The 24,157-nt window shown below is 41.1% G+C and overlaps 1 protein-coding gene across 2 annotated transcripts; it reads left to right on the plus strand.

The window, feature by feature from the left end:
- Positions 1–9,976: 9,976 nt before the first annotated feature.
- gpd1l (glycerol-3-phosphate dehydrogenase 1 like) lies at positions 9,977–21,979 on the plus strand. 2 transcript variants are annotated; one of them, XM_080746071.1, is made up of 9 exons: positions 9,977–10,044; positions 10,979–11,156; positions 11,935–12,075; positions 15,636–15,717; positions 18,218–18,349; positions 18,792–18,904; positions 19,506–19,742; positions 20,531–20,637; positions 20,894–21,979. In XM_080746071.1, the coding sequence occupies exons 1-9, from the start codon at positions 10,001–10,003 to the stop codon at positions 20,988–20,990; spliced, it is 1,131 nt and encodes a 376-aa protein (XP_080602197.1). In that variant the 5' UTR covers positions 9,977–10,000; the 3' UTR covers positions 20,991–21,979. The 2 variants fall into 2 exon arrangements, with proteins under 2 accessions (XP_080602197.1, XP_080602198.1); XM_080746072.1 differs by lacking the exon at positions 15,636–15,717 and having other exon boundaries at positions 18,211–18,349.
- Positions 21,980–24,157: the final 2,178 nt, after the last annotated feature.

Raw genomic sequence — 24,157 nt, forward strand, 5'->3', positions numbered from 1 at the left:
GTGCGTACAAGGAGCCTCGGAAATAAGGTAAAAACACTGAAAAACCTTGCATGGCACTGGCTACTACAGGTGCAATAATACTGAAACTAACCGGTGTACCGGACCGAATAGCCCTGTCCCGAACCGTACAGCCCATACCGAATGAACCGAATTTCTTAATTTTTTCAATATATTAGGTATTGTGAAAAAATAAAACGTTTTGAAATCAAGGCATTTCTGTTTTAGTTTTTTTGTATCAAAAAGTATCAAACTGAATAAAATAATTTAACTGAACAATTTGGAAATATTTTCCAATTGTTTTTTCTTTTTCCAATATTTTTTACCGAGTAATATCCTGGCAACAAATGTGTCATTAATGGGTGAGCTGTTGTTCCCTAAATGGTAAATGGTGCATTTATATAGCGCTTTTATCCAAAGCGCTTTACAGAGATTGTGCATTACATTCACCCATTCACGCACACATTCATACACTGGTGGCGGAGGAAACCATGCAAGGCACCAACCTACTCACCGGGAGCAACTAGGGGTTCAGAGTCTTGCCCAAGGACCCTTCGACATTGAGCCCGGATTCGAACTGGGAACCCTTCGTGCTCTAATAACGGTTTCTCTACCCCTGAGCTATAATGCCGCCCCTAAAAGACATGATATCAATGAGATAATACAAGATGATGGAGCACAATTCCATGGAGAAAAGAAAAGAAACAAAAGGAGTAACTAGACTAATGAGCTACATTACAGTATGTTGGCACCTCCTGCCCTTGACTTCTCTCCTGTAGGCATACTTTATATTCCAGGATGCCCAAGGTCATCAGTGGCAACGGGGAGTACCTTGGCCCAGGCTTTAAGAACAGGGCTGGATCCTATTCAAACTATTTCACTCCCCTCACATCTTACCCCATTACCTCAGCCCTCAGGGAATACTTCCAGGCAGATGCCGTCACAAAGTCTGAGTCCAATCCAAAAATGATGCAAGTTTAATACGTTTACTTCAAATCAAAATATGCAACGCAACATAAACACCTCTGTGTCCTCCTTGTACCTCACCTGATAAAACTGTGTGTGTGTGTGTGTGTGTGTGTGTGTGTGTGTGTGTGTGTGTGTGTGTGTGTGTGTGTGCGTGCGTGCGTGCATGCGTGTGTTGGGGGAGGGTTGTGGGCTTAAAACAGAATGGCTAATAAGCTGCCAGCGGGCATATGCCGTCTCAGCCCTGAGCCACCTAGATGTCCCAAAAGGAGACAAACACACTATAATCAATCAATTTCTCTTATTAAAAAAGGCAACAGAGGATTGTTTCCATACCTCTGAGTTTGTAGAAGTCTCCATTGGCGGAGTGGATGGTAAACATGTGAGGGAACTCGTCACTGGAAACCACTGAGGCTCCGAGAAGAGACATGGACCCCCGCGGAGGTCTCTGGCTGCTGCTACTATGGGCATTTAGATAATACTGCAGCTGACTCACATCTGGATCTAGTACGAAGAATCTGCAGGAGATGGAAGCAGAAAAACAAAAGTCAAAATTCAGGGCCAGAGATACATTTCAGAAATGACAGAAATCTTGTTTTGTGTTCTAACACAATACATCATGGTCTCACCCCTACATAGTAAAATAATGTAACTCATGACACACAGTTTTGGTGATCAAATGTGTTCATTTTGCTTAATTATATACTTGACCGGGGTCCCCCAGGGGTCTAGAAGAGGTCTGCTGCTTTTTCGATCAACACAAAATCTCTTCGCCAAAAGTAGCCTGGACGCATTGCGTCGCAGGTTTGTGCACTTGTAGATCTGCTATTTCTGCCAATTTTTGGCCACGGACGCACAACATGGTGTAGGATTGTCCCTGATGGGGTTCAAGTGACTGGGAAATATCACAAGGGGAGTAGGAAATCATGAGCTGAGGAGCATTGTTGTGCTGCGATTGTTCTACACGCAAACACACACAAACGTCTGTGCGCGTGCATGCGCACACACGTACGCAAACACACACACGTACGCAAACACACACACACACACACACACACACACACACACACACACACACACACACACACACACACACACACACACACACACACACACACACACACACACACACACACACACACACACACACACACACACACACACACACAGAGCTAGTATGGTATTATAGCTCAGTCAGCATTCTCTTCTTCCCCTGATGAAAGTGGGAACAAATCTTATTTCATCCCACATTGGAGCTCGTATGCAAGCAGCTGAGGGCTGAGTGATTTTACCCTGGGGTCTTTAATATGGCCACGTAGCAGCATCTGCACCACACTGATGAGAGCCACTGATGGAGGTATAGGAGAAGAAGAGGGGTGGAGGAAGGAGGGAGAATAGTGATGGACGAAAGGGAGCAAGCATGGAACAGAGGGAGGTATAGAGAGATGGAGAAAGAGATAAAAGGGATAGATGTCAAACAGAAAGAGTGAGAGATAGAGAGAGAGAGAGAGAGAGAGAGAGAGAGGGAGGGAGAGAGAAGGCAAGAAAGAAAGAACAAAGAGGTATGAAAGCAGAAATGGGAGCAACAGAGACAGCAGACAACGATAGAGAGCGAGAGAGTACACAAAACAACATGTGGAAGAAGGAAGAAAACTATAATCAGAGAGACTAGAAACCACAATGAATAATTCAAATCTCTTTTTATGAAACCATCTGTTGTCCCTCGTCTGTCACTGTTCCCATGTGGCATTAGAATGTGTTGTTTGACTATGATGAGAAGCCTCTGACTTATTTCAAAGAGTGTACACAGTAATATCCTCAGCGTCATTTATCCATTATCCATTTTTCCAAATGGACGTGGGTCCATTTGGTTATAAATGACATTATCGCCTAACATCACTTGTTTCAGGCTTCTATTTCAGCATTCTACCTTTCCAGGATGAGAAAGCGCTGTACGCAGGTTTCTGAACTGTCCACAGTTCTGAGATGTAGAGCAAGTACACAATTGTGCCATATTATAGTGAGCAAGATATAATTATATGAAGATGAGGAGGTTGAAATGGAAGTGCTCCTTTAAATGAACCCTGAGGATTTTACTGTGTGTGTGTGTGTGTGCGTGTGTGCGTGTGTGCGTGTGTGCGTGCGTGCGTGCGTGCGTGCGTGCGTGCGTGCGCAAAAAAACAGCTGCTTTCTGTCACTTTGTCCAATTGATAGATATATTATAGTACATGACAGTTGGCACTCTGCAGTCGTCTCTGTCACAAATTGCATTGTTAGCCAGCGGTGAGAGGGCTGCTTTCAAAATATAATCTGGTACAGAATCTGTTATGCCTTGTTGTTAGGCTTGTGCATATTCCATCATCTCAGTAATGTTTCTGATTTACTTCTAATAACTTTGGAATTATCTGGCCTCCAGAATCCACTGAATATCAAGTTAAATTAATTGTATTATAATCATTGTCAATAACCATTAGCTGCAGGTGCAAGAATAAACTCAATAATGTAGTTTTAATCTGTTATTCTGTGCCTTATATGCAGTGGTCTAAATAATATATTCAGTCGATAATAGCTTTGTAAAGCTGCTGCAGAATGAGGTGTAACCTTGCCTGAGATCTAAGGCATTGCATTTGCTCTCTAAACAAATGAGCAAATTTCACTTTAAAACTATACTTGTTTCATGGAATCCAGAAAATGATTTATAAAGTGTGACGGTCTCCATTTGATTTATAGACTGATAATTACAATGTTGAGCAGATGAGGATGATCAACAAAAACAAGAACAATGGTGTGTGTGTGTGTGTGTGTGTGTGTGTGTGTGTGTGTGTGTGTGTGTGTGTGTGTGTGTGTGTGTGTGTGTGTGTGTGTGTGTGTGTGTGCGCGTGCGTGCGTGTGCGTGTGTGTGCACACGCATGCATGAATTGCTGTGTAGTGCATGTATTCACTGAAGGATTCCCTATTCTGGGGTTAATATTTGCGAACAATAGCTGATCGTTGCTTATACATTGTCTATTTTAAGATATTTATTTAGTGTCAAGCTAAAACAGGAGACTAGTATAGAGCTTTAAAGGACAACTTTTTTTTTTTTTTTACAAGGGTTCATATTTTAGACAGTCATTAGAGAAAATAAATGATGAGTGTTGACAAAACGCTCAAAGCATTTTCTCAATGCTGCTCTCAGGGCACCTTAAATGATATGCATAGAACAACGTTCAATTACTGCTCGGGGGCATGCGTGCAAATCAAAATCGTTAAAATCACTAAAACGATAGAAAGAAGTAAATAAAAAATATTTTTTTAACACTCTTCTTCTATTTTCTCTAACGACAATCTAATTCTAAAATATGAACCCTTGTTTTAAAAAAAAACTATGCATAATGGTTTAATAAGTGGTAAAAAGAAATAGTATTTTTATGTTTTTCTCTTTTGAGTCAAACCACCACATAAATGTAACTTGTGGTTTGTATACTGTATATGCCATTATGCAAAGTGAACTTGAACAATACCCTGCTATATTAGCTTGTTTATTGATATTTGTAACACGTAAATCAGCAATCAACAATCTCTCACCATGCTAACTAATATACAATCACCTGCATGTGTGTGCACATGCATAAACACAACAATCACACACCCACATGCAAGCTCACGCACGCACATACAGTGCAGTACAGTACATGCACAGATTCACATTCACTCACAGCTTCCCCCTTGGTCATACACCAGTGTTTTCTTATGGCTTGTAATCATGAGTCAGAGACGCTTCCCTTCCACTTGAAGCCTCAGTCTGCAGCCTCACAAACACTGTGCTGCTGGGCCATAAACCACTGTCTTCATCTGTCATCTGTGAGAGAAGTGTCTGGGATATCATTAGACCTTATAGCTCTCACTAGTAGCTCCTAATCTATCACTCAAGGTTGCAGTGCAGAACAGCAGCCCTCTCTTGCTGGAACAGGGAGACTTGAGATTGGAATATTCATTTAGATAGGGCTGGACAGCAAAGGAAAGAGGAGGGCATGTATGTGTGTGTGTGTGTGTGTGTGTGTGTGTGTGTGTGTGTGTGTGTGTGTGTGTGTGTGTGTGTGTGTGTGTGTGTGTGTGTGTGTGTGTGTGTGTGTGTGTGTGTGTGTGTGTGTGTGTGTGTGGAGGAGAAAGAAAGAAAGAAAGAAAGAAAGAAAGAAAGAAAGAAAGAAAGAAAGAAAGAAAGAAAGAAAGAAAGAAAGAAAGAGAGGTAAATCAAGGGAGAGCGAATCAGGCGGTAAGAGAAAATAAAGGTGAGAACTGAGAATGAGAGAAATGAGAATGAGTGAACAAAATGTGTAATTAAGCTTATGGACTGCAGGAGAGGTAGAGAGAAGGGACTAAGGATCATTTCTTAAGAAAGACAGCATTTTGTGATGAGCTAAAGTTAACATGTCTTGTCAAGTGCCAGAGCTGTCTCATTATAATATGGCAAAGTAGCAGAGAAAAGGGCCTCACCTGTGGTGTATAAGACCTGGTAATTAGCTCCCACTAGGTATATTACCCACATTAATCCTGGTGTCCCTATTCTGGGCATGTCATTATAGGTGAAAAATGTAACGACATTTTAAAATGTCAAAATAGTGAATCTACAATCTCACTACAAGATCTGGTATTTTTGCAATGTTGGTTAATTCTAAATAAAATACAATATAAAGGTTGGGTAATCACTTCCAATTTAGAGGGCCACAGTGGATGTTTTCACAAGAGGTTTCCTCAAAGTCATCCAATCATCCAAAAAAAACGAACTGTATGTAATTGAATGGTACAGTATGAATTTGAGCAGCAATTTAACAACTGGATATAGAGAGGTACAAAATATCTGGTCTGAATATGAACTTTCACAGTTGAGGATCAAGCTGGGATAATGCGGGTGGAACTGCTGTTCTCTACACATGGACTTTTATGTTTTCACAGTAATAAAATAACCGTCATTACAGGGTGCCATTGACATTATGAATCCAATTTTCCCTTTAAAGTGGAATTATACTTAACTACAGCATTGGTAACACAACTAATGCATGAAGCTAGTTATGTTGGTGACATGAGTATGCCAGCTGGACCAATTTGAACCAATTCAGCATGAACCATGATACATCTGAAATGCAAAATTATTTTTAGCTATCACCGTCGACCTGTCATGGTTTTGATATCCTAGATAATGTTTCCAATCCCAGTATATTAACTTTAATGTAACACTCCACAGAGGCCAAAATGTATTAACTAAAAAGTGTCAACTTTTCATTAATCAGGGACACATGTTTGACAGCAATACAGGGTCCAGCTCCAACTCCAGCGCTTTTGCTGTCAAGTGGTTTATCACAACAAATACGAACCAAATCCCCTCTGACAGACTACGAACAACAATAAAGTTGCAATCACTGTGCTGATACAAACATGCCACAGTCGCTTCATCGCACAGTCAATCTCCTGCCTCAGTTCACCCTGACAGAATAGAAAATGAAAATAACTATAGGGGTGCATGGGGAGAGGGAGGGAGGGGTGCTTTGCGAAAAAAAGAGGGGAAAAAAACATGTTACCTTTTTTTGATGATAGTTTCAATATTCATTCTGTAGTTGATCATACACACACACATTCTCTCACACACACACACGCGCACGCACGCACGCACGCACACGGACGCACGCACGCATGCACACGGACGCACGCACATGGACGCACGCGCGTGCGCGCGCGCACACACACACACACACACACACACACACACACACACACACACACACACACACACACACACACACACACACACACACACACACACACACACACACACACACACACACACGTGTTTGGTGGATCATGGAAGTATGTTAAAGAAGACTATAGCTCACACTGTCAGCCTGTGATCATGGAGCTCATTACACGTTCGACTGCTCTACCTATCGATCCACTGGGAGAGAGAGGAAGAGGAAGAAGAAAGAGTCAGAGAGGAGAGAGAGAGAGAGAGAGAGAGAGAGAGAGAGAGAGAGAGAGAGAGAGAGAGAGGGGGGGGGGGGGGGTGGTACCGGAGGAAGGGAGCAGTGGGATCTGTGGGAGGGAGTGCACACTGTGCAATCCCGAGTGTTACTTTCATTCTGAAAGTGTAAAATAGGACCTGAAAAAGGTCTCTCAGGTCCATTCAGAGTTACAGTAACACTCAGGATTTGACTGTGTGTGCAAGGGCTTTCCTGATATACTGGATGACTCATTCAGGGTTTCAGAGTCTTACACTAGGATCCCCACCCCCACATCTCCAGTAATCTAAAGCAGCAATATATACCGTCTACAGAATAGGTGACCATTGATGGATGGACGGACAGACAGACAGACAGATGGACCGACGGACAGGCAGACAGACAGACAGTAACCTACTAAAAACAGTAGATTTACTTTTCTTGGTCACCACCATGGCACAAAACTTTAAAGTAATTTTGAAGTTACATTGATATTGTTACTTTCCCCTGGGTATTATCAAGATTTCTCTTTTTTTTTTGTCAAATAAAGCTTGTTTAACAAGTAACAGACAATTAGCCTGGGATAACCAAGACGACGTTATTGCTGCTTCCTGCTTGATAGGGGAATGTATGTTAATGTATATACATTCAGAAAACCATTTGTAGTAGGCTACTGTAACGTTGATATAATCCAAATCGGATCAAAAGATTCTCTGTGGTGAATTAAATGCTCAAATTCCCTTGAATTACTCTGAATTGATGTCATTCCATGTAGTAATAGTAAGCCTGATTTATTCTCACTCATTCATAAATTTAACAAATGCTGATGCGTCAGTGTTTTCTTGTAACAAGACTGTGTAGCCCATGGAAAAGAAGGAAAAAAAACATTAATTAATGAATGCATGAATACACTTAAATCCCCAGTGTTAATTTATTCATGCACTGTAACTCATATTAGCCTAATGTAGGATGGAGCTTAAAGGGAAGTGACATTCAAGGTGATCAATGATATAGGCTATATAAAAAACACAGCCTATTAACTTAACATCACTGTCTTTATATAAAAGACAGTGCTGTTAAAGTTATTGGGCTAACTTTAATGAACCCCATGGAACCTACCTGGTCTGCCAGCCTTGGAGCATGTTAGTGTATTTGCTCAGGACTCCTTGCAGGTGCCGCTTACTGCGGACCGGGCCGCCTGTGGAGTCTGGAGCCGGACTCTGTGACAGCGCGCCGTGCAGGTTCCCGTGACGGCTTGAACGATTCATACCTGCTACTGCTACAAGGGGAGGCTGATGCTGCTGTTTACGAGTTCCTATAGCAATCGATTATCTTTTATCACAGATCTTCAGTGGCAAACAGAATATTAGGGCAAGCTAATGGAAGACGACGATCCCAAGATCGGTGTTCAAGATGCTTGCAGATCTTGAGCAGTAGTGGTGCATTTATTTGCCACCACAGTGACAAGAAGAAAAGAACGCGTCTGGTCTGTGACTGTGTCTGCCTGCCTGTAGGTTTTCAGGCTACAGCTTGCTGAGCTTGGTGCTGGAGGAGTGTTGACAGAACGAGGGATATTCCGACTCTTCTTTTCTGCGTCTCTCTCTCTCTCTCTCTCTCTCTCTCTCTCTCTCTCTCTCTCTGACGTTATTGCGTTTTTGTTTTGGAAATCCCGGGATGGTCACTCCCCCCTCCCCTCCCCACTCAGTGAGGATACACACCCCCTCATAGCAGCAGGCAGGCAGAAGGAATGCAGTAGAATAGATTATATCGCGTGGTACTCTAGTCTAGAACACCTTTTTTTATGGGTCACGACTTGAGTAAAAATACCATTTAATAATACATAGGCCTATAGGGTGTGCCAAATGTAGTTCTAAGAGCGGCCATTTCTTGGGTAAACACAGCCTTACACAGGTGTTCTGATTAGACTATAGCATTAGTTCTATGCAATCAAACAATTGAAACACCTGTGTTTTGACCCAAGAAATGGCCGCTAAGGACTACAATGACGTAGCCGCTGGCACACACTATACAATTTTCAATAAAAGATTTTGTTTATTTATTTACCGGTATTTTTCAAAACAAATATTAAGTTTTAAAACAGACAAACAAAGAAATTCAAGAAATGCCATTAATAAAAAAAAAAATGATTAAGAAGTAGTGAAAATAGCCAATCTACACGCTCACAACTTGTGAGCTTGTAGATCTGCTGTTTTCACTAGTTTGGGTCCGGGCAAATGTCTAATTTCTCCGGGTCACTGCTAAAAGGTTTGGGAGCCACTGGTCTGGAACGTTCATGTCCTGTTTGTATCTCCTTTTCCTTTTCCTGCTGCATGGGAACTTCCCATTGGGAAGCCTCAGTTCCCTACACTCACAGGCTCATCATCATCAATTAAGCTCCACCAATTATTAGCCACAGTTTTGAACTGAAGTTTATAAAAAAAAATATTTTTTTTGTCTGTAGGCCAAGTATACATAGCTGATGATACAGGCGCTTTGTTTTGTAAAAATAATAATAATGAGGGTAATATTAATAATAGTAATAATAATAATAATTATTATTATTAGGCCTATTATAAGGGTAATACTAATAATGATAGATAGATAGATAGATAGATAGATAGATAGATAGATAGATAGATAGATAGATAGATAGATAGATAGATATAGATAGATAGATAGATAGATAGATAGATAGATAGATAGATAGATAGATAGATAGATAGATACAAGTTATTGCTACAAATACCTGTAGCTGCCTACAACGAATAATGCAGCTCAAACAGGTTACATAATTCTGTGGTACATGCCACGATATGAATCGACATAAATGACTACAACTCCCAACACTTCTGTGCGACGCTTTTCGGTGTGACGTAATATGCAGCAGACGGTCCCGCTTGCCGTTGCACCGCTTCCCCAGCTGCTTCGTTCTGTCCTCTATCTCTCCGACTCCATCTCTTTCAGTTCCTATAATACTGTATTGTACATTTACATTACAGTAGTAGACTTACTGCTCGTTGTTCTGACCGTACCTCCGCTGGATTCCCCGGGAAACGTGTGCGACCATGGCCTCTCCGTTGAAAGTGTGCATAGTGGGCTCTGGTAACTGGTGAGCTCTGTCTGTGTCAAGTGTTTTAATGCACAATGCTTTGAGGATGTTCAATATGCATGCTGCTGCTGCATGACCCTATGGCTGTGGGTTTTCAACCCTTTTCATATCAGGGTCTCTCCATTATTTATTCGGCATTTCTTGAGCCACGGACCACCATTTGATGAGATGTAATTCTGTTCAGCTAATCAGGTTACTACAGAACTATCTATGGAGTCTGGACGTATGTATGTCTGGACTAATTTAATTAAACTGTAATAAAGGCACCAAAATTATGAAATGGAGGATAATCTCAATATGTGGATGAATGGCTAGATGAATGACATCTTACCTGACTCTTTGATCTTTTTTATAGCTATTATAATTATAATTCGAACAGTTTAGTTCTGTCAATCTGGTACGTGTAAAATGCATTCACAGCACCTACAGTGTGGATATTTGTACCTTTGGCTTTGTCAAGTCCCGCCCGTTGTCCTGTCCCTCTTCACACCCATTGGTTGCTGTGTCTTGGTGGGACATTCGGTGGGACACTCCATCCACTACCATTGTAATTCAGTTGCTTCGTATTGTTATTCTGTGTAGTCAATTCTCATTTCAAACTTGGTTTCAGTTAAATGGAGCTGCTCAGTGGCAGAATAGTGACTCGGCATGTTTTTAATGTTTTTATTTCTCCAAAAAATATGTTTTAGTTAATTCAACGTAAAAAAGGCGGAACCAGCCAGGGCGGGACAAGGTAGATAGAGCCTGCTGGTTGTTCAGTCAGGGACAACCAGAAGGCGGACAAAGGGTGAATTTGTGGACCCAAACTAGCATGCATGCAGACCATGGCAGGGAGGCCACAATAAATGTGTGTGTGTGTGTGTGTGTGTGTGTGTGTGTGTGTGTGTGTGCGTGGGTGTGCGTGGGTGTGTGCGTGTGTGTAATTTTGTTGCAGGGGCTCAGCCATTGCAAGGATTATTGGCAACAACGCCCGTTCCATGCAGCGCTTTGCAACCACAGTGAAGATGTGGGTGTTTGAGGAGGACATCAATGGCAGGAAGCTCTCTGATATCATCAACACTGACCATGAGAATGTCAAGTACCTGCCGGGATACAAACTACCAGAGAATGTGGTAAGTGTCTCTGCCCTCTATCATAGTCATTATTCTATTAACAATAATCAATAATTGTTGATCATCTATCTATCTATAAATTAGGGAAATCTCCGTCCGTCCGTCCGTCCGTCCGTCCGTCCGTCCGTCCGTCCGTCCGTCCGTCCGTCTGTCTGTGTGTCTGTGCTGCCGTCATCCAATAGGAAAACACACAGTGACATCATCCAATGGGAAAACCATTGAAAAAAACACAGAGTGACGTCATCCAATGGGAAAACCATTGAAAAAACACAGAGTGACGTCATCAATCGGGTGATGACGTTGCCATAAATGCCAATGAGGGACCAGCATTCTTGGTGACGTCACCATCAATAAGTGTGACCTGATATAAACGTAAAGGGTAATGTCATAATATTGAGGCATACAGTAGTCTATATAAGGGCCATGAGAGGGGCCGTCTATGCACGTAGCATTGCCTATGCCAGATGGGCATAGATGGGCTTAAACGGGCATACGGGTATATAAGCTTGACGCTTGGTGGATTGATGGGCTTCACATGATACTTTGACCAGACTATAAGTGGGCCAATTTCCATGATTGGTCAGGTTTCACTTGCTATTAAACGGGCGAGGCGGGCGCAAACCTCTAGTTTTCTAATTTATGCTCGTCAGGGTGGGGGTGTCCCCAGTTAAAATATGATTATTTTGGGGGTCGCGGTCTGAGAAGGTTGAGAACCACTGAGTTAGAGGAAGTCACCATTGTCCCCTCCGTTGTCTCCTCCCCCCCCTCCCTTCTCCAGGTCGCCGTCCCCAAGCTGTGTGACGCTGCAGCAGAGGCCGATCTGCTGGTGTTTGTGGTCCCGCACCAGTTCATCAGGAAACTGTGTGACGAGATAGTGGGCTGTGTTTCCTCCAAAGCCCGCGGAATCACACTCATAAAGGTAGCACACCACCTCATCCCGGGGTCACCCAGGGGTCTATACTTGGTCCCTTTCTTTTTTTCCCACCTCTACACCACATCTCTTTGCAGAAAACAGCAGACCCACAAGCTCACATGTTTTTTTTTTGTGTGTGGTAAATTAGAAGCATAATTTCAGTTCGCCACTCACTTAAAACTGGTGTGACGTAGTGCATGCAACTCGGGCAATGTCACTCCAATCAAATCCTCCTCAAAGAAATGCATAAACACGCATGCATGCACATGCATGTCTTCAGATTGGACAACACAACACAAAACCTTTATGGGGTGCTTGATCGCACATCGGCGCATGTGAGGTCGTGGTGGAGTTGAACCGTCTGACCTTATGTATAATAACTTGGTAATTCCAGATATATTAAACAAATGGGCTCTAAGTGAACAAATAAAACCCACAGTTGAAGATGTTATTCTAATCAATGTAAACTAGTGGGTCTCCTCTGGAGACATTAGTGACTTTAAGCAAGCTATGGCAGATGGCAACGGTAACCGGCAATGATCAGCGCTCGATAGATCAAGCTGCCGCTGTCGAAGCCGTCTGTCCTACGCCAGAAGCTCCCTTTCCTTGTTGCGCCTTGTCTGCTGTATAGACACGACGAGGTCGCGCCAATTCTTGGCCACTGGCCAGTGACAGTGATTTGGGCATTACCAAATATGGGCATTCCCAGATATGCCCTTAATATTGATGACATCGGGACAGGGATCTCCATATATGGGCATAAAACGGACAAAGACGTAATTAATTTGCAAGTGTGATCTGGAAATGCCCATATATGGGTATATTCTGACATCACATTGTCGACTATACTGTATAAGGGCATAAAATATATGGGCATAAAAGGGATATCAAGCCAGAGCGTGATGTCAGAGTGGCAAACCCATTCTGTTTTGGTTCCCGGACATCACAGTGACATCAGAGCATGATGTCAGAGCGACAAATCCATAGAACCACAGACAAACCCATAGAACCATAGACCGTAAATTAAAAATGTGTACACACACGTCTACACCGACGCAGACAAGCTGTGACATTTCTCATGGTAAACTGCGACCTTCGGTCGCAAAAACTCATATGGACGTTTTTGGATAATAATAAATGATTCGAACATTTATTGATCAGAGATCGATTTTTCTGAGGATTTAAACCGAGACGTGGACTGTGACTTTAAAGATTTTCTGTTTTTATTATTGTTGCATAAAACCTACAAAACAGTATGAGATCTGTGATAGTTGGTTGAGTCCCAGAGAAAAAGCTATTTAGTTGTCCAATTTGGCTCTTAAATTAATTCTGCCTAAGGGCCCACATTTGACTGTGTCCATGTCTGGAATCCAATATCATTATAACAGCCTGAGCCAAAAATGACTTATGGTTGAACTACTACTTTAAGAGTGATTCAAGCTTGATCCGTACTTAGTCTCCTTATGGATGGCCTGACACTTGGTAGCATATAGGCCATTAGGTAGTGGGTGAGGCAGAGGATTGGAAAGGCTAATATTTGACCAACTATTATGCTGGAATTAACCAACCATGGAGGACAACGTTATTATGTTCATAAAAGCCATTCTATTCACTGACCGCAAAACAATAACAATAATGTTTCGAGTGATCGCGGATGATGATGAGTCATATCAGAAAATTGCCTGGCAGGTTGAAATTGAGCTTTAATCTCACCAGGATTAAGTAACTGATCTTTGTGAAACACAAATAATTAAGTTAACCATGCATTAGCCATATAACAACAGGCTACACACAAGAATACATATATTAATCAGAATTCATGAATTATTCTCTGTCAATATCCAGCCAGGGGATATGCGTAGAAACTTGCAGCTCTCTCTCTTTTCCATTGTTGCTCTTCTGTCCGTTGGTTGCTACTGTGGGAGAAGAATGGAATTGGGGCTGGCGTCTGCCTACTGTACTTTTCTGTAACATATGGCGTGAGGCGCACACACCACTCCTGTATGGCAGTGGTTCTCATTTTCATGTCAAGGACCCCCATCTGGATCTGCATTTCGTGCCAGGGACTCCCAGAAGAAAAGTTTTGCATCATTTCTTTTTTTTTTTCACAAAGGTTTCGAATAGCTTAAAGTTCACCCCCAAAATGATTTTTTTTCCTATTTATTACTCACGCCATAGACTTGAGTTCAATAATATTTTTAGTTTTTTGTCGCATTCCTAAGACAATAATTTGATTACAATAAATGTACCCCCCATTGATTCCGGAATCAATGGGGGTAAATTTACTATAATGCATTTTTTGTCTTAGGAATGCGACAAAAACCAATAAATGTTATTGAACTCAAGTTTCCATGGTGTGAGTAATCAATAGAAATGGGGTGAACTACTCCTAAGTATAAAATAAAGTTGTTAAACTGATAGTAATGCTATATTAAACAATTTAGCCGGGGACCCATTGGAACCCCGTCAAAGGACCTCTGGGGGTCCCTGGATACCACTTTGAGAACCACTGCTGTAAAGAATTCAGGACCATGGACAGCGTGGGGCTGTCCATGGTCCTGAATGTCATACAGTACACATCTTTCACCTGATTGTCACCAAGTGGTGACACAATAACATCATAAACCAGGCATACATTATTATCTATATCTATGTGCACAGCACAGTGGCCTTGTAGTTAATCTGCCCAGAGACTGGGAGGTCGGGGTTCAATCTCCGGCCAAGTCATACCAAAGAAGAAGACTAGAAAAATGGTACCCAATGCCTCCTTGCTTGGCATTCAGCATTCAAGGGTTGGAGTAGTTAGGAGGCAAGTCCCCACAACATACAGTACTAGCATCATGTCCAGAGTGTTGTACGTACATGTTGTACATCAAGCTGCCTCATGCTCCAGAAACAGGAGATTGGCTCCTGACCCTGGGTCACATGGCTTGGGAACCGTCTGTCTAAGTCTACTACTTTATACAGCACAATAGACAGCAATACATTTAGGGAAGGCTTGGCTCTCTACCTGCTGCCACAGACCCAGCTGTCCATATGAAGCGGTCTTTACATTTGCAACATAAGAAAGCTATTCCATCCCCTATAGCGCACCCTGCTGTCTGGAATAGAATGGAACAATTGGATTGGTGTCTCTGGAGAGCACAGCTCCATATTAATGCATTTAGACCCAAAGAATACCCGAAAAAGTCTTCTAAATCCCTAACAGATTTGCACACATTTTCACGATTTTTCAAAAATAGCAGATCTACAAGCTCGCAGCGCGCTGTGAGCTTGTAGATCTGCTATTTTTCAATAGTTAGAGCATAAAATAATGGTTAAAGTGGTGACACAGACATGCGTTTCCGGAGGCTGCTGCTGGACAAAGCACAAATAAGGCCACCCAAAAAATAAAAATATCCTTAAATTCAAGTCTGCATGGGGTAGTAATCGATTGAAAAAAAGTCATTTTGGGGGTGAACTATCCCTTTAGTTTAAGAAACGTTGTTTCTGACTCAAAGAACGGCAGAATCACACTAACTGTGCCACTCTACATTGCTTTAATTACTGCATTAATTGAATTTCAGCAAACCCCTCATGCCATAATGAAAAAGACAGATGGTGTGGAGGCTAACTATGTGAATACACAAGGGCACCACTCTGTACTGTGTGAGTAACAGTGACATGATTCTGCACCTAATTCCATCAGTGTAATTCCTGAGAAACTCCCTAAACAGGCTAGGTTTCTGTAAAACTATTACCGTTGTTACTATAGTGTGTGCCAGCGGCTACGTCATTGTAGTCCACTCCTTAGCGGCCATTTCTTGGGTCAAAACACAGGTGTTTCAATTGTTTGATTGCATAGAACTAATGCTATAGTCTAATCAGAACACCTGTGTAAGGCTGTGTTGACCCAAGAAATGGCCGCTCTTAGAACTACATTTGGCACACCCTATACCGATCATTTAATTATTGCTAGCTCCTAGTTATGGAGTACCATCTGGATTGAAGAAAAGTACCCCTTGGCACTAGCTGTGCATATTCCCCTGCCTTAGATGAAATGACTGGTTAATAATATCCTATTCTTACATTATGACATTTGAATTTCTGTGTCGTTGTGATACTTCACATTATTGTCGTTAGCTGCCCATTAAGGCCATTCTACAAGCTTACAAGATGTCATGATTCGTTGTGAGCTTGTAGATCTGCTATAGTATTTAAGAAATGTTTTAAACAAAACAAACAAAACCTTTTAAACATATTTCTGCCCATAATGATATAGCCACAATATGGACACATTATGGTTAAATACGCAGGCTTGGTCACCTTGCCCTCAGCATCTGCCACCTCGTTCTAGATTCTAGAAGGGAGAATCTCATTTATAGAATTCTAAACATTCGAGATTCCAGAGTCAGTAGTTTAGTGTCACACTGTCCTAATGCATTTTCACAGACTGTTCTTATTTCTGCCAGTAGAAACTGGTATATTCTTTGCTGAACCGATAAGATCTATAAATAGAGATGGATGTTGAGTTTGTTCACTTCAGAACACTGCCGTTTCCTATTCCCTAAGGTGTGTCGGCACAGCTGGTTACCATATGGGCTGTAATATTGTGTAAGGCATTCCCTCTGGGATGTTTATGTGATTATGTGATTTTATGTGACAAAATGTTCGACTTTGTGATGACTTTTATAAAGAGTGAATGAGAGGCAGTTTTTATTTTCACAGTGTATAAGTATGGCAGCATGGGCAAAGGACACAAGTTAGAGCCTATCTGACGTTGGACGATGCAAAAACACTGATCCACTCTTTTGTTTTCTCTCGGCTTGATTACTGCAACGCACTTCTCTCTGGTCTGCCAAAGAAAACAACTGACAGTCTACAACTTGTTCAAAATGCGGCAGCCAGAGTTTTAACTAAAACTAAGATAAGAGAACACATTACTCCAGTTTTAGCGTCGCTACACTGGCTCCCGGTTGTTTTTAAGATTGATTTTAAAATTATTTTACTTGTTTATAAAGCTCTAAATGGTCTGGCACCTTCGTATCTCTACAACTGCCTGCATAGATATGCGTTCCAAACCGCCCACTCAGGTCTTCTAGTGCAGACCTACTCGATGTGCCTACAATGACATAAGAAATATGGTGAAGCAGCTTTCTGCTTCTACGGACCGACAGCTAGGAATAAACTCCCACTACACCTAAGACAGGCAGCCTCTGTGGATAGCTTTAAAGCACAGATCAAGACCTATTTCTTTACTCTTGCTTTTAGCTGAATTTTTAAATCCCTGTGCTGCTACTGACGTTCGCACTGGTCTGAAATTGTTCTTCAATTGTACTCTTGCCTTTAGCTGAATTTTTAAATCCCTGTGCTGCTACTGACGTTCGCGCTGGTCTGAAATTGTTCTTCAATTGTACTCTTGCTTTTAGCTGAATGTTTAAATCCCTGTGCTGCTATTGACGTTCGCGCTGGTCTGAAATTGTTCTTCAATTGTTTTGTTTTTATTTATTTTTTCTGTTAAGCACTTGTGCTTCATTTTCTGCTCTGTAAAGCACTTTGAGCTGCATTTCATGTCATGAAAGGTGCTATACAAATAAAGTTTTATTATTATTATTATTATTATTTATTATTATAAGAGTATTTACTTTGGAGAAAGTGCAATGATTAGATGAATCGCAAAACTACACATCAAAAAGACAAATGGGACACATAACTAATTAATTAAATTAAATTACTCTTGAATAATAAAATAATACAAATAAATCAAAAATAAATAACCACACTAATTAATCGAAAGTAATTCCCATCCGGAATCAATGGGGGTACATTTATTGTATTCAAATTATTGCATAAAACAACAAAACAAAAAAAAGAATATTATTGAACTCAAGTCAAGTTGAACTCCATGGCGTGAGAAATCAATGGGAAAAAGTCATTTTGGGGGTGAACTACTCCTTTAAAATGTTATGTTATCGTAACAATTTAGCTTTGGACCCCATGAAACCCCCTCAACAGGACCTCTGGGGGTCCCCAGACCCCACTTTGAGAACAACTGATGTACAGTAAATGACTGCACCTCTTCTTCCTCCTGTCATTATCTGACTCATTTTCTCATTCCCTGTTTGCCTGCTCCGCTCTCTGACTCACACTTCTTCTTCTCAGGGTATAGACGAGGGCCCGGAAGGACTGAAGCTCATCTCTGACATCATCAGAGAGAAAATGGCCATTGACGTCAGTGTCCTCATGGGGGCCAACATTGCCAACGAAGTGGCTGCGGAAAAGTTCTGTGAGACTACCATTGGTGAGATACTGCATGGATGTACTGTATATGTATACTAATGTTCATTCATTTATTCATATGTACCGTACATGTATGATATATGATTGTATGGAATATGTATGTAGGTAAATGTGTGGATGGGTGACTGGATATACTGTATGTATTTATGTCTGAAGTGAGGCGTGCGGGTACAAGATGTGGACATTATTTTCCTATCTGGATTTGTCACTGACCAGTGATCTAATTAAACTAGACGGAACGATGCATGTTGAAAATGCATGTCCCACACAGTTATTCAATACTGTTGTCCGAGTACCTGTTTGTACCCCTCAGTCTGTGTGTGTCTCTTCTATGCCCATATATGGCGCTCTGTGTCAAGCATGCCCAAATCTAGATGTGTTTGGTAGTGGTACACACCCGGAGAGAGGCTAATGTTCCTGAATCTGAAATGTGCTGCTTTTAGGAAGCAAGGTTTTGGAGAATGGGCTGTTGTTTAAGGAGCTGCTGCAGACTCCCAACTTCAGAATTACAGTAGTGGATGATGCTGACACAGTAGAGCTGTGTGGAGCACTCAAGGTAAGGAGTGTCTCATTGTACCTTTTAAAACATTGTATCTTTTTAGAATTTAGAAGAGCTTGTAGATCAGCTACTTTTGCAGAATGTTTGCCACCAGAATACAAAATGAATTGTACCTTTTGTTCACACAAATGGCAGCATTGTTTCTGGGACTTAACACATGTATAAATCTTTAACAATATTAGATGCTATTTTTTCAATATTTTTATCCCACGTTTTTTGCAACCCATTTTCTCACCCAGTGCCAGCTACCTAACCTGTAGTCCTGGTTTCCACTCTCCCCCTGCCGCGCCAGGGGAATTGGGGAGCACCTGGCTGGCTAGGGGGAGGTAGTATAGAATCCAGGACTACTGCTGCTAATATTAGATGCTATTAATGTTATATACAGGTATGTGAATATGGACCCAACACACCAGCCATGTCAAAAGCATAGTAAATAAAAGCAGCACAGCTGAGGTTAAGTGTACCACGGTACAGGTTTATGTGTACAAATAGAACCGCTACACTCTCAGAGCTAGGTGGTATTTGAAACGTGAGAACCACTGTACCACATGAATCTGTCCATCTCCTTACGGTCTTATTTGGTCCTCCTCCTCATCAGAACATTGTGGCGGTGGGTGCTGGCTTCTGTGATGGGTTGCGGTGTGGAGACAACACCAAGGCAGCCGTGATTCGTCTGGGGTTGATGGAGATGATCGCCTTCGCCAAGCTCTTCTCTAAGGATGGCGTAGTTTCCTCTGCAACCTTCCTGGAGAGCTGCGGCGTGGCCGACCTCATCACGACTTGCTACGGCGGACGCAACCGACGGGTTGCTGAGGCCTTCGCCAAGACTGGAAAGGTAGGAGATGTTGGATGCCATGAATGACTGGATAATTTGGTGTGTGAACACAGTAGCCGTGAAAACATATAGGGTCACTTCATTCATCAAGAACTCTGGGCTGTTGATACAGTATGAATGTATTATTCAGTAGGACATTTAATAAGTCTGTACAACAATGTCTGCTAATCGTTCTAGTGTCCACAAAAGAGCTAGAATATTAATAAGAAATGTAAACATGGTTAGCAGGTCAAGTGGAAGTAGTAGAAGTGGAACACACTACCGTTCTGCCAAGACCTTGTGTATGTTATTGTATTACTGAATCTGTATTGTATTAGGAGTCGGACACACTGTAGGGTTGCACAAATGGAAGAAATAACAGTTAGAAAAGTATTGCTTTGTTGGTTATTATCCTTAGCCGAGATGTTGGCTATTATTGTTTGCTGACACATCTGGAGAAAATGCTGCTACCTGTGTAATTAATATTGAGCTTTATACATTGCTGTTTAGGTAATTGGTTGTCTGGTATAGCCGTGAGGATGTAATGACCCTAAGATATGTCTTTGATTATATTTGCTCTGTATGTGGAATGGACATAACCACTACATAGGAGACACCTCTACTTTGTTGACCGGTGTCCCCCAGGGGTCTAAACTAGTTCCCCTCATTTTACCCTCTACATCAAATCTCTTGCATCCCAGAATAGGGATGCTCCTAGGATTCATGGGTTTGTCTATTGATGTATTTTCTTTTGGGTTTTCAGTGTTTTTCATGGTTGTGTGTTATCACCCTGGCCCTCTGTTTGTCAGAGCATAGAGGAGCTGGAGAAGGAGATGTTGAACGGTCAGAAGCTCCAGGGTCCTGCTACCTCCAATGAAGTCCACCACATCCTCAAACAGAAGGGCCTTGTCGACAAGTCAGTATTAATGAGTCGCTCTCTCTCTCTCTTATAAAAACAAAAACTAAAGAAAAACACATTCATTAACTTTGTAATTCACAGTGTCCTTGTAGGAAACCACCATCGTGTGTTTAAGAAATGGTGGTTATAATGGGGTGGCTGACTGTTCCACTCAGTTTCAGCCTTACTTTTACACTCTTTCCTTAACTTGCTAATACTCATTTTGTTTCCCCCTCAAATTGCACCTCTGACACCATCTTCCATTTCTTTATAGGTTCCCTCTTTTCACAGCGGTGTATCAGATTTGTTTTGAGGGGAAACCTGTCCAAGAGATGATTTCCTGCCTGCAGAGCCACCCAGAGCACATGTGAGCAGGTTTCTGGAGGTCCAGACGGAGGCTGCCATAGAGATTCATACAGGGTTGTTTCCCCTAAAATATCTCAGCAGTAACACTTGTTTTGTTTTACTGTAGCTTTTACTGTCAAAGCCTCATATCTAAAAAACAGCTTTTTAGAACTGCCGCCTTATTTTTTTGACCGAAAACGTAGCACGTAGAAGGTAAAGTAAAAAAAATAAATAAAAAAAGGATAATCTAAAATCATGTGAACATTGAAATAATGGAATTTGGCAGAGATTACTTTACTAGTCCTTTTATACCAGCCTTCGCCTTGTGGACTAGCCTTGTGGAGCAGTTTAGTGGCCTTGTGGAATCCACTGGGAACTGAATTCCCTCTTACCATTTATATTATTATAATATAAATGGTAAGATATAATAATATCTATTAATATATACATTCACACTTATTCTCCTCCTTTTTAGCCATATGGTAAAAAAAAGTAAAAAGGTTTTTGGCATACTGGATGACGTCATCGGCTGTCTACCTGTAGACCAGCTTTTTGTAGACCAGCTTTGCAAGCTGGTAAAAATAATCGTACACATGAGATGAATGAGGAATTAATATCTGTTTGGATGTCCTGACAGACTCCTAACATTGAGAAATAATCCAAAGCACTTGCAGTGCACAGAAGTGTAACTTAACAGATAAAGCACTTGCAGTGCACAGAAGTGTAACTTAACAGATATGATTTATTGTGCTACACCTTCTATTTGCAAGGGTGCCACAGCGCTCTGACTATCTGTTGTTATCCTGAGAAAGTTACATCAGTGCATTTAAAGGTGATACATACACCATGCATTTAAAAAGTATTTATGTCATATTGTTTGTCCCAAAAACGTTTTTCAAAAGGTTTGAGGCTAAATTAACACTCCTGAATAGAGAGCCTCTCTCATTTTTGAATGGCTCTCAGAGCATTTCAGCTTTTTTTTTTTTTTTTTTTTTTTTTGTGATGACGTCACAATCGGCAGATGACGTCACAATCGGCAGCAAATCTGGACAGCCTGTTTTGAGAACCCGTGGGATACTTTTAACCTTCGCCTTCTCAAAACCAGAGAAAGACACAACGGTCAGATATGGGACTTTGTGAGGATAGAAGGTGCTAGTGGGACCCCAAAAAAAGGTTTTAAAATAGGAAAAGTGAAATTTCATGGTGTATCACCTTTAATCGATTGCTTTGAATTCAATAACAAAACATTTTTGGCCATCCGGCCTTCATCAGTGTAAAATGTTTTGTTGTTGAAGTATTAGCAAAGTATGAGTGTGACCCTCTTTTAATGCATCATTGTGCTACTCAGCCATGAACAGAAATGTTACAGGCTCTTTAAGTTCGTGTTGCCAGATAATTGGAGAACTTTGAGTAGTTGCTACAGCGGCGAAAACAGCGGACACCAATCCTGTCACGGCCCTAATATGAATTTTTGATTATTTCTGCAATGCAGTTTTTTCACATGCAGATTTAGCAACCAAAGCTGGTGGATTGTCCCCACTCACTCCCCAGTCTCTATTAGGCTAAGCATTCTGGACACAGTCTACACAGGCTCGTTAACCTTGATGAGCGAATGTCATCTTTCACGTTTGTCTCTTATACTCAAATAATAACCAGGATGTCATATAATCCTACTTTATTCTGTTAAATTATTTAATATACCACTAAACATGCTTCTCAGTTATACAGTTCTGTACTAGAGCACCAAGGCAAGCCATGTGTAAAAACAACATATACACTAAACTTGTGGCAACTGATCTTCCAAATCTACCTATCTGCAGATAGATTAACACAACAATACAGCTTCCATCTAAATTTGTGTTTTAACAACACTGGTAAAAGTGGCTTTACTGATAAGATATTTGGGGGAAACTGGAAATCTTGCTGTGTTTCTTTCCATCTGATTATTGTTATGTTTTAACTATTGGGACCAATATACCTGCTCAGCGATCCTCTACGCGTCTGTTTATTACAGGAGCTGCCCCAGCTCTAATCTGGGGCACATCTTGTGTGACACACTTATACTTAAATGTTTACAATACTAATAATACCAAGTGTATCATGACAGCTCTGAGATGTTGTTGATGAGATCATTGTAAATCAAAGACAATGCTGAAGGAGACTTTGATATTCCTCCATTTCATCTAGTAGAAGATTGCCACCTTGTGTAGCACTATAAATTAATCCCTAAAAGATAGTTTTATGTCTGTGCAGTATATCACAACATCTACCGCCATTATTTTAAAACAGTTTACTCCTTCCTGTAGCACCACCCTCTGAGTAGCCCCACTGAGTGAAGATCTGATTATGACATTTCCCAAATGGCACTTTACTTTGATAAGGCATTTTAAAGTTGCTTTGACAGACTACAGTCTGAAGCCTTTTTATCCTGTGGATGTCTCCCATTCTCCATTTTGTTTTGTTTTTTCTACTGAAATATAGAATTTCTGTCCATGAAAATCTGGGGAAATAGCCTACCGTATATAAGTTTTACTGTCACAATCAAAATGTGGTTTTGCTGACGAAAATGTTAATAGAAAATTGTGTCTGTCTAGTCAGTCATTATTCAGTTCCTTACAGTCCATTTACAGTGTTTACTTGCCTTGTACCAGCCAGCAGGACTCAAACATGACCCCCATCGGTGGACACCAGCATCGCTGTGATGTACTTTTGTAATGTTCTTTTGTGTACAATATACAATTCCGATTTAATTTAACCATTTTTAACCTGTTGTCTCTATTTTGGGGAATATGCGAACAATTCAAGAACTTAAAAAATAGTGAAAGTAGCGGATCTGCAAGCTCACAATGCATTGCATCATGAGAAAATAGGATTTAAGTGGTTAATTGTGTACATTTGTTCATGTTCACTCAGGTAATCATACAGTTTCTTTCCCACATCCAATAAATGCTCTAAATGTTCATCCATTACAAATAGTTTGATAAGTCTGTCAAATTGTACACATTGATTAACTCCATGGAGATGTTTTTTCCTCAATGGTCATGTTTTTTTTGTAGAGTTAATACAATCTGTATTTACATGTCATTGTTGATAATGCCTTTCTAACATCCAGTATATCATAGTATGGTATTAAAATCACTGTTTGTCAGATCCGTGTGTTGCCAATGCCAAGCAAAAGAAATATACTGTAAAT

The sequence above is a fragment of the Nannobrachium achirus genome (assembly GCF_963921795.1).
Source record: "Nannobrachium achirus genome assembly, chromosome: 2".
NCBI classification, from domain to species: Eukaryota; Metazoa; Chordata; class Actinopteri; order Myctophiformes; family Myctophidae; genus Nannobrachium; species Nannobrachium achirus.

Bases quoted from the DNA above. Each gene is read 5' to 3' on its own strand.
- gpd1l (XM_080746071.1), top strand. From the start codon at position 10,001: ATGGCCTCTCCGTTGAAAGTGTGCATAGTGGGCTCTGGTAACTG. The intron at 18,905-19,505 runs GTAAGGAGTGTC...CCTCCTCATCAG, and splicing joins AGCTGTGTGGAGCACTCAAG to AACATTGTGGCGGTGGGTGC. The intron at 19,743-20,530 runs GTAGGAGATGTT...TCTGTTTGTCAG, and splicing joins CCTTCGCCAAGACTGGAAAG to AGCATAGAGGAGCTGGAGAA.